The 17,355-nt window shown below is 40.5% G+C and overlaps 1 protein-coding gene across 3 annotated transcripts in view; it reads right to left on the bottom strand.

The window, feature by feature from the left end:
- Positions 1–17,355, bottom strand: part of ZZEF1 (zinc finger ZZ-type and EF-hand domain containing 1) — a 102,361-nt gene that overhangs the window by 74,464 nt on the left and 10,542 nt on the right. For all 3 annotated transcript variants that reach the window (XM_081027409.1, XM_081027411.1, XM_081027410.1), the window contains exons 2-6: positions 11,532–11,676; positions 8,127–8,321; positions 6,442–6,613; positions 5,283–5,482; positions 3,687–3,897 (exon numbers count right to left, since the gene is read on the bottom strand). In XM_081027409.1, the coding sequence (XP_080883535.1) occupies positions 3,687–3,897; positions 5,283–5,482; positions 6,442–6,613; positions 8,127–8,321; positions 11,532–11,676 (923 nt within the window). The remainder of the gene's footprint in view (positions 1–3,686; positions 3,898–5,282; positions 5,483–6,441; positions 6,614–8,126; positions 8,322–11,531; positions 11,677–17,355) is intronic.

Below are 17,355 nucleotides of genomic sequence, written 5' to 3'. Positions count from 1 at the left end.
ACTAGACCCCAGAGGCAGAGCAGTTTGTGGCACAGTGAAAAATTCATCTTATCCATATGATCTTAAGATCTATGGCTTCTAAAGATGCATCATGAATTTCATTTTCTCCTACACATGTCAGTGCCCATCATCTTCTCTATTCCTAACAATATTTCTTGGCTTTTCTACCTTAGTGTCTGCTTTAATGTTTTTCTTTTCTTATCTCTGCTAACATTTATCTTTCTGAATCCCCCAACAGCTTTACTGCCTCTGGACTAGCAGTTATCTAACAAATCTATGCAACAAAAAATAGTACTGAGTCCTACTCTGTACCACCAACTGTGCTAGGTGAGTGAGTGTACCATGAATAACTTGAAGGTATGTAAAAACAACTCAAAATTCTACAACTGAGAGCCATTTTATGATAATAGTAATAAGAATACCTGAAACAATTTTATTTCTACATTTCAAAATAGACACAATACAGCAAGGCTAACATGTATCAGTTCTACTCTGCTCTCATTTCTTTCCCCTTCTATACAACGAGCTGCATTAGTAGGGCAGCTAGTATATAAAAATGTAGTTGATCAATGAGATCAAATGCACATGAGTGACATGTAATGATTTACTAAATTTCTTTCCACTGATACAAGTAAGCACTTTTGTTTCGTAATATTATATTTCTTACTTATTTTTCATCAATTTTTAAAAATATTTTTTAAATTTTAGAACAGTTTTATATCACTGATATTTAAAAATTTAGGTGTGTGGGCCGGCCGGGTGGCTCAGGTGGTTAGAGCTCCATGCTCCTAACTCCGAAGGCTGCCGGTTCGATTCCCACATGGTTCCAGTGGGCTCTCAACCACAAGGTTGCCAGTTTAATTCTTCGAGCCCTGCAAGGGATGGTGGGCAGCGCCCCTTGCAACTAAGATTGAACACGGCACCGTGAGCTGAGCTGCCTCCCGGATGGCTCAGTTGGTTGGAGCGCATCCTCTCAACCACAAGGTTGCCGGTTTGACTCCCACAAGGGATGGTGGGCTGCGCCCCCTGCAACTAGAAACGGCAACTGGACCTGGAGCTGAGCTGTGCCCTCCACAACTAAGATTGAAAGGACGACAACTTGACTTGGAAAAAAAGTCCTAGAAGTACACACTGTTCCCCAATAAAGTCCTGTTCCCCTGCCCCAATAAAATATTTTTAAAAAAAGAAAGAAAAAAAGAAAATCATGTCCCGACTTTAAAAAAAAAAAAGTTTAGGTGTGAAAATACCACTGCAGATTAAATATTACAACTGTTTGGGAATATAAACTTTAAATATACCCACTCTTGAACAACTTGGCTTATCTTCACAAAAATAAGGTAGCAAACTCCTCTTCTTTCCCTCACTAAAAATTCAGTCCATAAAGTAGGCACCCATGTGTGCGTGGTGGGTGGGGCGCCATGATGGCCAATAGTGGATGCCTAGAGTGGGTTACTGAGCAGAATGAAAAAGGTATCTGCACAAAGGGACAGCCCGGTGTGAAATTTAAGTGCCAAGTAGGGTAAGAAAGGGTGACCTGGCATTGGGCACGGGAGGGCATCTACATAAGGGCAGCCACAGCAGCAGCCCTGCAAAAGGTACTGGGGTGGGAATGGGGTGAGGAGGGTGTCCAGGCAAGGACTGGGGAGACGTGACACTGGTTATATGGACTGGGATTGATTAAACAAGTAAATATGTTAGGAATGAAGGGAGCCAGGTTTCTCACTATCAGAGAAGGGAGTTACAAATACAGACAGGGAGAAAACTAGAGTAAATACTGCAGTGCTGGATTTGAATTGGAATATCAGTGTAAACTCAGTTTTTTCAGTATTACAGATATAGAAATATAGATGTAAATGTGTATATACGTATACACACGTGTATTATTTATATACAAATATACATTTCTTAGCTGTGTCCACTGAGAGGGCCTGAGAGAAGCAACACCCCAACAGCAATGAGTTTAGTTTGTTTAGTTTCTAAATACCATTCTCCACTAAAAGGGACCATGATTCCTCAGAAAAAGGGCTGATTCCACGATGAGGCAGAGAACATTCAAGAAAAGCCTGGAATATCTTGTTGTTCTAGAAAGTAAGGAAGTGTTTCAAGAATGATGAAGACACATCGAAAGGACACATAAACCACGCTGAAAGGGTTTGCCTTGGCCAAATCTGGGACAATGGGCCAAATCTGAGCGTCAACACTGTGATGGATTATCACCCAGTGAATAAAACAGGAATCAAGTGTCCATTCAATACACAATTCGGTGAGGAATGAAACATTTGCATAGTCTCAAAGTACCTCCTCACAAAAATACTTATTAATTACAAAGAGAAAAAAAATTCTTTTCCACTTCTATCAAGGGATCCAAGTTAGTATCACCAGCGCTAGTCACAGGACAATCTGAAGTTTACGTCACCTGATGAGATGCAATGAGGACACGTCATCACTATTATATTACTGCTTGAGATAAAAACCTAAATTTAATTATGATGACACATCAGATAAATCAAAATTGAGGGACACGCTTCAAAATAACAAAGTCATAAAAGTCAAGGAAAGACAGAAGAATTGTTCCATAGTGAAGGCAAATAAGACCCACGACAATGAAAGGCAAAGTATGATTCTGGATCCTTTGGCTATAAAGGACATTACTGGGAAAACTTGCAAAACTTGAATAAGATCTGAGGATTAGCTGACAGCAATGCCCATCAATACAAATTTCCTCGTGTTGACGGTTGTAGAGGAATGTTCCTGTTTGCAGGCAATACACAAATACGTATTCAGGGCTGATGGGACACCAGGTTGGCAAATTACTCTCAAATGGCTCAGGAAGAAATAAAAGATTTTTGTATTGTATTTGCAACATTTTTCTAAGTTTGCACTGTTTTTTGTTGTTGTTTTTTTTTAAATATTAAAACAGGGAGGAAGGAGTATTACCAAATATTACCCTTCAGATCTAACACTGCCAGCAGCATTACTTGCTGAAAAGTTGTTTTTAATAGCAATAACAGATCTCAAAAGGCAGCTAGAGAACAAAATAGTAACAATCTCTGTTTATCTGTTACTTCGACAGCCGACACTAGCAGTGCCTATTAGCAGTTATTGAACTTACCACATAACATCAATACTTCATTGTTACTGAAGCTGGCTGTTTTACCTTGTATGTTACTACTGGGTCTTTTTGCCCTAATCGTTTTTTAAAAGAAAAATTTCAAAGATGCTCTACATTTAAAATTAAATTAGTTTAGCATCCTTGAAAAGATTTCCCTCATTAATGAAAAGAGCCCCCTTTGGACCTTGGGTTCCAAAGACCTAGATTCAAACTGATCCATCACTGCCTGTCCTGTACTCTGGGAAGGTCACAATATCTTCATCTATAAAATGGGGATAATTTTATAGGTACATTTCATAATGTAAGTCAGTAAATAATACATAGCATCTGAAAGTGCTTTGTCCAATACAAAGTGTTATATAAATGTGAGCAATTATTCCCCCAATGGATAAGGAACAGGAACGGCATGTGTGACTCCTCACAAAACGAACTAAAGGCACAAACAAGAAACAACAGGGCATCTGGGGCTGAGCTACTGACTGAGTGTCTGTGATCGATGACCAAGGGTTGCCCTAACGGGTTAGAGAAGATGAGTGCACCTTGATGGGGCTGGAAAGCACAGAGGGGGACTTACTGAGTATTGCGCAGCACTGTCTGAACAAAGGCAGGATTTGTCTCCATGGAAGCCGTCACCAGAGATGTCAGCAGAGACCAATACCATATTGCAGAAGCATCTGAGACTGAGACCCCAGACTTCTTAACTCTCTGAAAGCCAACAGCCCTCAGACCATGAATTCTAGTGTCACATCCATCACTAAGACAACGCTTTATGTTAATCTGGACATCTGTGAAACACAAACAACAAATTCAGTATTGGATTAACTTCAGTTCAGTAAACGCTAGGCTCCCAACTAAAAGCAAAATAGTAATTCAGATTTCGAAAAGAAAATACTGAAGATATACTTTGATGTGAGAAATAAATAATGTGTGCAATTGTGCAATGGAGCTATTATATAATAAACTTGTCAAAAAAAAGTTGACCAATCTAAGGAATCCTAAGAATAATGTGTAAAATGAAGCATGAGTTAAATCTTTACATCACAAAGTTTCTTAGGAATTTATGAGTCTTAAAAATGAACACAAAGAGCATATTTTAAATCCTGACTAAATACACAGTAAAAAAAATTTGTAGAATTTTTCCTGGAGTTCTGAAATTTGGACTTAGTTATAAAACAGTAGCTGGCTCATAGCAGTTTGAAGAATTTCTTTCTAATAATCAAGTCCAAATAGACGACTTAAGCATGACTCACTTTTAAGAGCTGTCATGATTTCTTATTTGGGTTGGAAAGGAGGAGGTGAGAGGTTAAAAGGGACACAACTTAGAGAAAATAGAAGATAGGAAGCTTCTACTCCACAAGCTTAACTACTTCTTTGCCTAGGGGTGAGACACAAAGACTCTACCTCCCTAGGCCTCAGTTCCTTTGAGCAAAGTAAGAACACTTCTTTTGGCCCAGGAAAGCATTAGAAGAAATGAGACAAAACATGAAGCATTCTGGTTCCCTGAATGAAATAAGCCTGGAAAGAAATCACAGAATGTGATTATTTCCAAAATGCTATGTGTGAAACAAGGTTATAATAGTATAAAAATGGAAACAACCTAACTGTCCAAGATTAAAAGGGCTGGTTAAAATGAAGGTATATTCTTACAACACTAAATAAAGGTGTGCATGAATATATGGTATGACAACACATTAAAAAATTATAGAAGAGCATGTACAAAATTACACATCTTTTATAAAAAGATGTGTAAATGTACATACACAACCCTATTTTTTATTTTTTAAAATGTGTGTATATGTGTGGGTGTGTGGGTGTGCCTGTGTGCAAACATACACAGGCACGCACACATACAAGAAAAGGTCTGGAAGGATCCACACCAACGAATTCACAGTGACAATCCCTGAGTAGTGGGTTTCTGAGTAATTTACCTCCATTTTTCTAATTTTCCAATAAGAAAATAAGAATAACATATTTTTAATTGAAAAAGGATTTACTGCTTTTCTATAACTTTTAAAAACATGAACAGATGAAATAATGACCACTGCCATGTGCATCATGAGACGCAAATCAAATCTCCAAGGAAAAACTAACAGCCTCTCCACCTCAGGGACACTCCTTCCTCCCCCGCCACCCCCGAGGGAGAGGGGACGACGCATCCCGGTTGGCTCACAGAGCTGACTGATGTTGGCGTTTTCCAACAGTGTCACATAGCCGGTGATGTTGCTGGGAATGTGCACGTCGCGGACTTCCTGGAGATCACTGGCGTTCCTCCCCACGGCCACGGTCACCTGCTGCGGCATGTAGCTCTGGTCAGTGGCGGCCACGGCAATGGACAGGTGTCTGAGCACAACATCGGGCTTCATTTTCAAACTGGGAAAAATGGAGAGCAGAAACCACAAACGTTTATGTAAGTCGAGAACTGCTGGGTTCCTAAGTCTCATCTCCAAGATCTTGTACTTGATATTCCCAAAGACTGAATTTCCTAAAACCAACTACCTGGAAATGCTGGCTATTGGTTTTGGAGTCCTGGTGATCTTCCCAAGCCTCCAAAACTCATGTGTTCAAGATTAATCTTATGTTTCCTTTTAAGCTATTAGTACAGGCAGGAAAGTACCATATGAACATCCTAACAAAATCCCTTTACTTGGCAAGAAGCTAATTCTAAACTGCATCCAAAAAACTAAGTACATTTCCTCATCTATCAAGTAGATAGCTGAAGGTCATTTATATTCTCTGTGAGAAGACACGACAATTATTTTTATTTCCACCAACTGAAATTAGCCCATTCTCTGAAGGGATAGATGAAAAATTAGACAGCAGTTTCACAATGTCTAGAAGTATCAGTTTACTGCCATCAATTCTACTCCACAATTCCTGACCATCCCTCTGCCTCCTCTAAACTAGCCAACTTAGTTGCATACAGATTTTTTTTAATGTACACAAGAGGATCCTAAAAAGTGAAATCACATCAGATATAAGAAAAGTACTTGTCCATGTGATACTCATTTTCCTGAGAAACTAGTGAAAAAGATCTGAAATCAGTATCACAAAATATTACTCAAATGCCATGTTCTCCTTTAAAATGCCAAGTAAAGAAATTATCCATGCTTATGAATATATGAACCAGGTTACGTGATTTTACATGATTCCTGTTACTATTTGATTCTTAAGCCATCCTCACAGACAGTCACAATAAGAAAAAAGCTGGGTAGTTAATTAGAAAATATTCTAAAATTTTAAAAAATAATTTTTTAACACTTGATGGGATAAGAGAAAGAGCGGGTTATTTTCTTGGCCTTTCACTCAGGAATTGGTATTCCACCACCCACCGAATCCAGTGTGAGCGGGCACTGCCATCCGACTGCCAGTAGGACGACGTTTCTCCATTTGTCATCTTGTCAATGTCTGCAGGGTTGGAGGATGTTTCTATATAAGAGTAGCACTTTGCTACTGACTTGAGTTTATCCATCTCTGGGCTTCTAGTTAGATCTCCAGGGCTTTCTGCAAGGAAAACCAGATTTTATTATATGACATCTCTCTCACACAGGAAAGAAAAAAAGGTCATTTAAAACATCTAACAGAAATATGCTTGGCACTTTGACCCTAGAAAAATAAATGTCCCTCAAAAATCTCTTTCCAAAGAACCCATATAAAGGAGAAACTGGCCAAGGACTGCTGCGTGAGCTCATTATAGTATAATATTTAAATCACCATATATTTGCAAAACCATGCCAAGAGAAGAAAATGGTGTTTTACAGTTTGAATTTACATTTCTTTAATTATGAGTGAGACTTTTTAAGCCACTCATTTGTAAGCCACTTGTGCTTCTAAGTATGAGCTGGTCCTACTCTTATCTATTATATTTTCTACTGGGTCATAGGTCTTCTTATCAATTTATATATTTTACATACATTATATAATGTACAGATACACATATGTAAGGGGTAATACTTAACTAAGTGCCTACTGTAAGCCAGGCACTTTTCTATACATTTTCTGTGTATTAATTCATTTTAGAGATGAGGAAACTAAGGCACAGAACGTGAAGTAATTGTTCAAGGTTAGTTAGTAAAAAATTGAGTCTGTCATAATATGTTACAAATATTTTTGTTCCTTAGAATGCCCTTTTTCTTTTCACTCTGCTTATATTTTTTGTGCTGTACAGAACTTTAAATTTGGATAAAGTCCAATTTATGTAAACTTTTCTTTTGTAGTTTCTGAGTTTCATGTATTGTATAGAAAGGTTTTTCCATGTCAGAATTTTTATAAAGTAGAACGATTTCCTTCTAGTAATACTCTTACTTTTTCCTTTTAGTTGAACTTTTTGATCCATCTAAAATTTATTTTAATGAATAAAATGGGTTAAGAATCTAGTTTTATTTTCTTCTCCAACGGCTAACAAGTTGCTCTACTCCACTTGGTGACTAACTCACCTTTCCATCCCGATTTGTAATGCTGACTATATCTGGTACTACATGCCCACATGTCCTTAGGTCTATTTCTGGACTCTGTTATGTTCTACAGATATGTCTATTCACATTATCAACTTTTGTTGCCATAACTAAGTGAGTCTATGGAGTCTTCCCTCATTTATTCAACTGCTTCTCACAGAGTACCTACTATGTGGAAGGCACAGTTCCAGGTGCTAAGAATAACAAAGTGAACAAGACAGAAAAAATGCAAGTAAATAATAATGCTACAACTTCAGATACTGTTAAGTGCCATTTAGACCATCAGATCTGCAAAGGTGAAAGTGACCGGAAGATGGGGATGGTGGGGGCAGTAATTAGAGTAATGAGGAAGGGCCTCCTAGAAGTCACATTTGAGCAGAGACCTAGAAAGAAGGGAGGGCGGGAAGGAGGAGAGCAGATCACATTCTTATGCTACAACTGGTCACTATTATATTTTCAGAAATAAAGGAGGGAGAAGGATTGACTCATCCTATTAACAAATACCATGTTTGGAAGAAATGATGAGATAGCATTTTCAGGACCACCCCCACACACACACCTACCCTTTTCTTTCTGTACTAGTTGATCCAGAGACTCCTTCAGAACAGAAGCCCTCATGGTACAGACGTTATTGCAGTGGTCCAACATGGGGTAGGGGATGGAGGTGCTGGAGAGCCGATTGCGATGCAGGAAGCGCAGAATCATTGACGAGTGAACACCCAGGCCCTCCTTGGACTCCGAAAATATGTCTATGAAACCTAATCAGACAAAAATCCACGTGTGGAGTTTTCAGACCCATCACAACAGTTTCCACATCCCCTGCCTGGTGGTCTATCTGAATTGGCTGAATTATAAGCAGCCATTAAGAATCTTCATTGATATTTTCAGCTTCAATCATTTAAAAATCTACACAAGTTTTTAAGAAATGAACCAATGCTAATTTCAATTTAACAATGAATTTCATGTGAGTTTAATAGAATTTTAGAAGGCTTAGACTAGTGATTATTTGCTTCAATCCAAACTTGAAAATTTTATAAGCACTTAAACACTAACTAGAAGTTTTTAAAGAAGTTTATACATTATACATTATATTATACTTATACAATGTGGGCTAGGAATAACATTTATCACATCAGAGAGCAAAAGCACAACAGCTTTAAGACACAGAAGACCATTTCAGTCTATCGGGTACTTCCACACACACCATCTCCTTCGGTTCCCCCCAATAAAGTTGGGGATGAGGGGGAGGTACCGAAGGTCCTGGTATCCTTGCTGTACAACAGAGGAAAACAGGCTCTGGTGACACACCAAGATGACAAAAAGGGGCAGGACCGGGAACACCCCATGCACCACCTCCAAGCGCTCCCTCCACCATTCCAGCTTTCTTTTCCCAGTGACTCCTCTGGAGTCTGCCCCATCTGTCCATCCCTCCGGCCACTGCCTGGGCTCTGGCCTCTGCATCTCCTGCGCATACACCTAGATTCTCTAAGTGGCTCTTGGGGCTGCCCTTTGTCTGGCCTTAACCCGAATCATCTCACAAAAGCACAAAACAGAGCTGTTTAAAATCCTTCACGATTCCTCATAAACTATAATAACAGGCCTTGAACTGCGGTGCGCAGAACCCAGAGGAGTACGTGGGTTGAGTGAAGAGAGGAGAAACGTGGCAGCTTTTCCTGGAGCTCAAATGCACTTGTAGATTTGGGGAGACTTTTCCTTTTGTTACTTCCTAATGAATCATAACATACATAACAAACAGTACATGTAATTATACTGCCTGATGAACTTTCACAAACTGAACACACCCATGTAAGCAGCACCCAGAGCAAAACTCCGGAAGTCTGTAGAAAAATTGCTTTTAAGTGTAAAACAAACAGATATATTAGGGCAGAAAGAAACTGCACTAATTTTTAAGATACAACATGAGGCTGAGGAGAAATTCTGCCCTTGAAGCAGCCCATTTTAACTATGCCCCTTACACAAAACCCGGAGACAGCAGTTTGACTTCCCAAGACTCAAAGGTCCGTGCCACCCCCCTGCCCTCCTTTGACAGTTTTCCCTTCCTCAGCAGACTCCCACAGTAATGCCCAAATCCCACGTGATGGCACCGCTGATGCTGCACTGATTTGCTTGTGACCCACGTGAAAAACGGACTGACGCTTGTAACGGGAGAATTGTTTTTCATATGTTGAAACAAGCAATGATTTTAGTAAAGGTGCTGTCTCTCTTTTAAACACTAAACACCAATACAATGAGCTACAAAAGGATGAAGTTTCAGTCTGGGTTAGAAAGAGGGACCAGGAAACTAAAACCCCACTGGAGAGGTGAGCTCAGCTACTATGGTTTGTCCTAAGATTGTGATAAAACAATTCTTTTAAGTGGGGTATTGACAGAAAATTGTGAGTAGAAAGTCCTAAGTCATGACCCTGCTATGTAAGCGCCTTGGGGTCTGGACCCCCAATTCTTCTAACCTAATCTCCCCCTCTGCCCACTCACCCAGAGCAACAGCGCACAAAGTATTAACTGTTGGTGGATTCCCTGGTCTCCACCCACTTTCCTTTCTTCCCAAAACATCTCTTTGAAGTGTCCAAATAAAGCTCCTGATGCTGTCTACATACTGGTAATGCACAAGTGGGAGCAATGCAGAAATGCCAAGACACATGGTAGTTAAACATAATTCAAAGCATAATTTTAGTAGGAAAAATCCATGAGTAGGAAAAAGTTAACATGTACAGGCTACCTATATGATTTATAAAAATTATACAATTAAAGACAATTTGTGGAAGAATGGAAGCTCGGTACATCCTCGGCAGTAAGCCAGAGAGGCCCAGGGCAATCAGATTTACAATTACGTATCTACAAAATCCATTTGCCTCCAGTGCTGCCCCAGCTATTCTCTACACTAAGTATTATGACACCAACTGCACAAAGCAGGAAAAGTTCTTAGATAAGATAATCAGATACTAAAGGATGATGTGCAAAGGTCTTTTTCGTTTCAAATTTAATTGTTTTCTCACTGGAAAAAAAAAGGTAATTTTATAGCTTCTGTCTTCTGAGTCCCCAAAAGAAACTGTACAAAAACACAGGCAAAGTTCTTTCATATGTACAGTGTAAAAGCATTGCTTAATTTCAAGCTATTTTTACTCTTACTTAAATTTCAGAGTGAAAGCTTTCTAAAAACACACATACTGAGTGCCTACCATGTGCCAAAAAAATGTGAAGACACAGCAGAAATAAAAGAAAAAGTCCCTGCCCTCACAGAGCTCTGAGTATAAGAGTACAGACAGACATTTAACAGATAATTAAGTAATGAATTAACTAATTACAATGCTAATATGCTGCAAAAAAGAAATGTAAGACACTAAGAGAAGATATAATACCTACATACCGTGTTTCCCCGAAAATAAGACCTAGCTGGACAATCAGCTCTAAAGCGTCTTTTGGAGCAAAAATTAATATAAGACCCCGTATGATATGATATATGATATGATATATGATATGATATGATATGATATGATATGATATGATATGATATGATATGATATGATATAATAGAAGACCCGGTCTTATATTATAGTAAAATAAGACCAGGTCTTATATTAATTTTCATTCCAAAAGATGCATTAGAGCTGATTGTCTGGCTAGGTCTTATTTTCGAGGAAGCATGGTACAAGCCAGGAAAGGCTTCTTGAGAGAGTGAAATAAAGAGTGCCATTAAGGAAGGTAGGTAGTCTCATGACAAAAGTTCCTAAAAATGGTAGAACTGCTCAACCATCACTGTTATTGGGGAACAATAGAGGTGATTACACTGAACACTAATTCAAATCATGTGCCTGATGAAGAATCTCAGAGAAGCACATTTCTTTCATGGTGCCCACAAGCTTGCCTAACTACAACCCACAGTACAACGAAGTTCACTTGGGCTCTAAGAGAGCGTTCTTTAGCATTCGGCACTCACATGAGGGCCTTACCTGGAACGAGAGAACAGGCCTGCAGCTGTCTGATGATGTGGCTCAGCTCCCCCTGGAGATTAGCTCCGCTGGAATTCTTCAGGGCCTCCAACATGTTCTCAGCGTCCACTGTGCCATCACCCTCGGCATCAAACTGGGCAAAGGCCTACAGATAAAAGATGCAAGAAAACCAGGTCTGTTTCAAATCTGGATTTTATTTTTTTTACAACTCTCAGCACCACTGATTTTTGTTGTTGTCGGAAGAGTCTATGAGGTGTGATCAAACAATAAGGTGAATGTTTAAATTAAAAAAAATTATTATAGTAAAAGACACATTGTCATTAATCCCCCTCAAAATACGCCCCCTCACTTTGAACACATTTATCCCATCATTCTTGCCACTTTCTGAAGCAGTTCATGTCTTTAGTTGCGCTGTCGTGGCTGCCTCGATGTCCTGAATCATTTTGACTTTGGGGAAGAGCCAGAAGTCGCACGGTGCCAGATCCGGTGAATAAGGTGGATGAGGACACACTGTCATGTTTTATTTGACAGAAGCTGCTGTACCAGACGTGGTGTGTGACACAGACTGTTGTCATGACGGAGGATGATTTCCCGCACACTTTAAAACACACCTTCTCTCAACTGTAGCTCACCCCCGACTGACTGCACCAAACAAACTGAAACTTGTCACACAGCTACTAAGGTTCAACGTGCCATTTCCCGTATTGAAGATCCCTGCCTTTCGTGGATGGCACTTGGCAGCAGCATTCACTGTATTTTGTGATCACAACAGAAAGACTCTGTGTCACACATCACTTCTGGCACGGCAATTTCTGTCAAATAAAAACATTATGGTGTGTCCTCATCCACCTTATTAACCAGATGAGGCACCTGGTACAGTGCGACTTCTGGCTCGTCCCCCAAGTCAAAATGACCAAGAAAGGTAAACGTTTGAATTGATTCAGGACACGGAGACAGCTACAGCAGAGCAACTAAAGACACTCCTGAAAGAGGACTTCCAGAACTGCTTCAGAAAGTGGCAAGAATGATGGGACAAGTGTGTTCAAAGTGCGGGGAATTAATGGCAATGTGTCTTTTACTGTAATGAACTTTTTTTATCTAAACATTCACATTTTTTGATCACACCTCGAGTATATATTAGTCAAAAGACAAATTTAGGACAGTAATTCACGGTGCTTTGCAGAATACGTGTAAATGAGTATTACTACATGTATATACAATTTTATTATTTCATCTCTCTTTCAAGAGAGTAATTGCCCTCCCCCAAAATAATTGCAGAAGAAAGCAACCAATGCAAAATATTTCAACTAGTTGCAAAGTGCCAAATGCAAAACTAGAGTTAGAAAGAATTGCCTTAGAGTAGCACCTCAGGTTTAGCTGGGCTTTTCCTTTTAAACACTCTTCGGACAGGAGAGCTAATTTGATTTATCTACTTCACAGCCCTGTTTTCACTAACCTTTAACCATAATCTACCTTGCTCCCTGCCCACGTTAGGCTATCTGGGAAACTGGGTACAGCATGGGATTTGGCTTGAATCCTGCTCTGTAACTAACTGGCTATGTGACCTTACACACATTTCTTTACCTCCATACACCTCAGCTTCTTGATCTGAAAGATGGAGCAAATATTACCAAATTCACAGGCTGCTGCCTGGATTAAGAAACAGGTGAACAGAGCCCAATACAATGAAAACACAGAAGCAGTTCTCCTTTCTAACCTGCAATGCTACCTCCTCTGGTGCCCGACCCTACCCCTCTCACTTCCTACAAGACTTTCCTCATTTAGCCACTGCCCCCCTCCCCAGACCTCAATCCCTCCCTCATCAGTAGCTTCTTTCTTTCTGCTGATACACGCAGTCACAGATCTCCCCCACCAGGAAATACTTTAGGAGTCCTCTACCCTCTTTTCTAAGTAAACCTCTCTCTCCTTAAAACTCCTGCTCCTTCTCCTCATTTCCCTCCTTCATGAAATACGGAAGGAAATGTCCCATCGAGGTTTCATGATCAACACAAATACCTCTATTTCCATCACAGACCTCTGAACAACTCAGTGTTGAATAAGAATATATGCAAATCCCTATGTCTGGGTCCAAAAACTACCGACAGAAATGCAGGATGGGGGACAAATATGACAAGTAACATGTGAGAGAATTGCAGCATTCTTTTTGCCTCTACTCAAGTTGACAGGATTATCCAAAAAGTTAATAGGGCCAAAGGCTACACTAATTAAACTATAATATTCTAAAAGAGAGAATGTTCTTTTCCGATTAGACTCAATCAGGAAAGCTGAGTTTAGTTTGGAAGCTACACACCAACAGCAAATGAAATATAAGAGACCAGAGAAAAGAGACCACGATGGAAAGACCAGAAACTACCCTGTCAGGAACAGCTGAAGGGCCATGGAATCTTTAGTGTGGAGAAAAGATGACTGGCAGTTACAGAATCTTTCTATTCAAATAGCTGATGGGCTGTCGTGGAAAGGAGCAATTAAAGTCAGGGTCATTACATAGGAGTCAGAGGGGAAAAGCTCAACATCAAGATGGATTTGTGTGTTGTCAGTGGATTAGGAGGCTCTGGGAAGCAATGTCTGCTCCACTCCACCCCTGAAGGATTCAGAGCAACAGCTGGACAACCAGCCACCAGGAGTGTTCAAGAAGCCATACTGAACAAATGCATTTACCTTTGCTCCCTCGTGAAATCCCACTAAGACAATATTACAAAGTGGTTTTTTTAAAGCACAAGGACAAAAAGAATAGATGATGTAACAGCAACGAAATTGTGGAAGCTGGGAAGCAGAGTTGGGTGACCTAAGAAAGTGGAATCCTTGGCTGGACTGGGCAAAGTTGAGAAGCGAGCTGCTGTATACTGCAGGACTCCAAAAGGCTTAGGAGTTGGGAGCAGCAGGTACTCCTGGAGGTGGAGGTGTCAGTGTGAGGTCTGTTTAAAAAGCAGTCAGAACTGACTGAATAAACGCTCTTAAGGAATCGATGGGGTTTTCTCTTTGAGAGGAAAAGGGTGATAGTGAGTAAGTGTGTGTGTGTGTGTGTGTGTGTGTATGTTTATAGAGCTCTTATCTTTTAGAGATATATAATGAAATATTTACAGATGAAATATTTGTGAATGAAAAGATTTGCTTCAAAATAATTTGGAGAAAGTAGGTGGGGGTTAGACGAAATAAAACTGGCCTTGAGTTGGTAATTGTTCAAACTGGCTAATAAGTATGTGGGAGTTCATTCGCTTCTTATCTGTACTTTCTTATGTTTAAAAATTTCCATTAGAAAAAAAAATCCCCAGATCCTCTCCTCAACCTTGGCAGATACTTGGGGGATTGATTCTCTAGAGAGAGTAGCATAGAGAGTCTCTGGACTAGGAAATACCAGGCACAGGTGAAAGTGAGACTACTACACTGAAAATAGGGGGATTTGTGTTTACACGCTAAACGTTTAAGACTCAGCCTTCCCCTAGGGCTCCCAGAATGCTGGTAGCCAGTCCCATAGCCTCCAGGCAAGAGACTGGAAGGGTCTTCTCTAGGGGACCTGACAAACCCAGAGAACAGACTGCAGATCCTGGCACTGGAGGGCCCCCAGCCAAAGGGCCCAACAGATCGTCTCACAGGGAGGCTCACTGGTCAACAAGCCAGAAGCACACAACATACACCTTTTTAGTCCTCCATTGTTGTATATGCTGGACAGCCCAAGACCACCGTGCATTTGAGGAAAGGCTTAATATGAAACAGAAAAGGCAATTTGGACTCATTCTTTTTTTTTTTTTTGGTTGTTGAGAGCCCACTGGCCCATTTGGGAATCGAACCGGCAGCCTTCAGAGTTAGGAGCATGGAGCTCTAACTGCCTGCGCCACCCGGCCGGCCCCCAGAAAAGGCAATTTGGAGAAAAGAACTATACAAGAAGAAAACTTCAAAAGGACTGTCGTTATTATCTTCAGAGAAATATTTAAAAAGATATTTTTAATACCAGCTTTACTGAGGTATATAATTCACATACCATAGAATTCACCTTTTGAAAGTGCACCGTCTAGTGGGTTTCAGTATATTCAGAGTTGTGTAGCCACCACCACCACTGTCTAATACAAAAGGATATTGCAACCATGAAAGATCAGGATACTATTATTAAAAATAGGCTATTCAGAACATTTTTACAAACGCTTCAAAATTACCATAGCATAGTCTCAATAGATTTTGGAAGACAAATCTAATCTCATTAGGCTGTAAGATAAAGTTGGCTTAAGTACCCAAAAAGTAGACAAAGTGATGGATAATAGGAAAGAAGAAAAACTTGGAAGACTGGTCCAGGACGTCCAATATGCAAATAATGAGTTTCAGTAAAAGGGAACACAGGAAGGGGGGGGGGATCGCAATTGGTATGATTCAAGATAACTTCCCTAAACTGAAGGACCTGAGTTTAGAGATCGAAGAGGCTGAATACCCTACACACTGGATAAAAGCACATCATGATGAGACTTCCTAACACTGCCAGGAAAGAGAAGTTCCTACTTCCAGGGAGAAGACAGTCTCCATGTAAAAGGTCAAGAATCAAAACGGGACTGATTCAGCAGTAACAACGAGGCCAGAAGGCAATGGGAGCAGGGCTTTTGGCGTTCGGGGCGCCCCTCCTAACCCAGCAGGCACCCGCAGCCACACCACCACCAACTGTAAAAGAGCAGAATAAGACTTTCTTACATATGCATGCTCTTAAAAACAAACACAAAGAACTACTTAACACTCCCTTATTCAGAAAACTACCAGAGGATGAGGCTAACAAAATGAAGGAATGTGCCAAGAAAGAGGAAGAAGGAGATCTGACGGAGAGAAGAAAATGAGTCCCCAGGTGAGGGTGATTCCAAGCCGACACCTGCACAGCAGGCCTAGAGCACGCCCGGCCCACGCTGAAGCAGGTCAGCGGCTCTGGGAAACAGAACTTGGAGAAGATGGCACTGGTAGGACGCCCCTGGGTTTGAGCCCGTTTGTGTGAGGAGAGATTCAGACAACGGGCTGAAAACCTGGGATTAAATGAATGATACAAGACCAAAAAAAATAAGCAAAAGGAAGGCACCAATTCAATTGCTAACTCCAGAGAAAATAAACAGGTGTATAAGAAAGGAAAAGTGATCATGGAGAAGGACAGGGCCCAGGTATGTAAAGAAGTGACATGATCACAGTCAGCCAGCCATCGAGAGCCATCTGAACAAAGGTGAACCGAGCCTGTGGGGGGCGGGAAACTTGAGGGACCGACAGGACAAAGGTGGTAGACAACTGAAGTCCTCCGGGGGTGGGAATAAAATGGACAAAGCCTACGACTGAAAACTCATGAAGAAGGAACAGAAACGTGAGGTGGTGACACACAGGCAAATAGGAAAGAACCAGCTACAGAGTTGAAAAGTGATAATTCCTGGGGAGGGACTCACTAGGGTAGGAGAGCAGGGGGCCACTGCGTTTTGTACCAGTCTCCTGGATTCTATACTATGTGAGTTTTCGAAATCAAAACCAAAAATGTTCAAGTGCCCACTTCAAGCATGGGATGATGGACTGGATGAGTAGCTCTAAAACGTGTTTACAGCAGTGTAATACTTCCTCCTGACTAAATAAAATTGTATTCACACTTGATACGTCAGCCATAAAAGGAGATTTCTGGGACAACTGGACAAATGCGGACATGGACTGGGTATTACATTAAACAGAAACGAATTGACATGTAAAGGTGAAAATAATGAACTGAAAAAAGCATGCTACAAAAGAATATTAGCGAATGAGTTCACGTTAGTTTGAAAAAAGCAAACATGCACTTCCCGCCTTGGATATATATATATAT

Source organism: Rhinolophus hipposideros (genome assembly GCF_964194185.1).
Source record: "Rhinolophus hipposideros genome assembly, chromosome: 20".
Lineage (NCBI taxonomy): Eukaryota > Metazoa > Chordata > Mammalia > Chiroptera > Rhinolophidae > Rhinolophus > Rhinolophus hipposideros.
The sequence above is the reverse complement of the archived record's forward strand: the minus strand, read 5'-3'. Positions and strand labels throughout refer to the sequence as shown.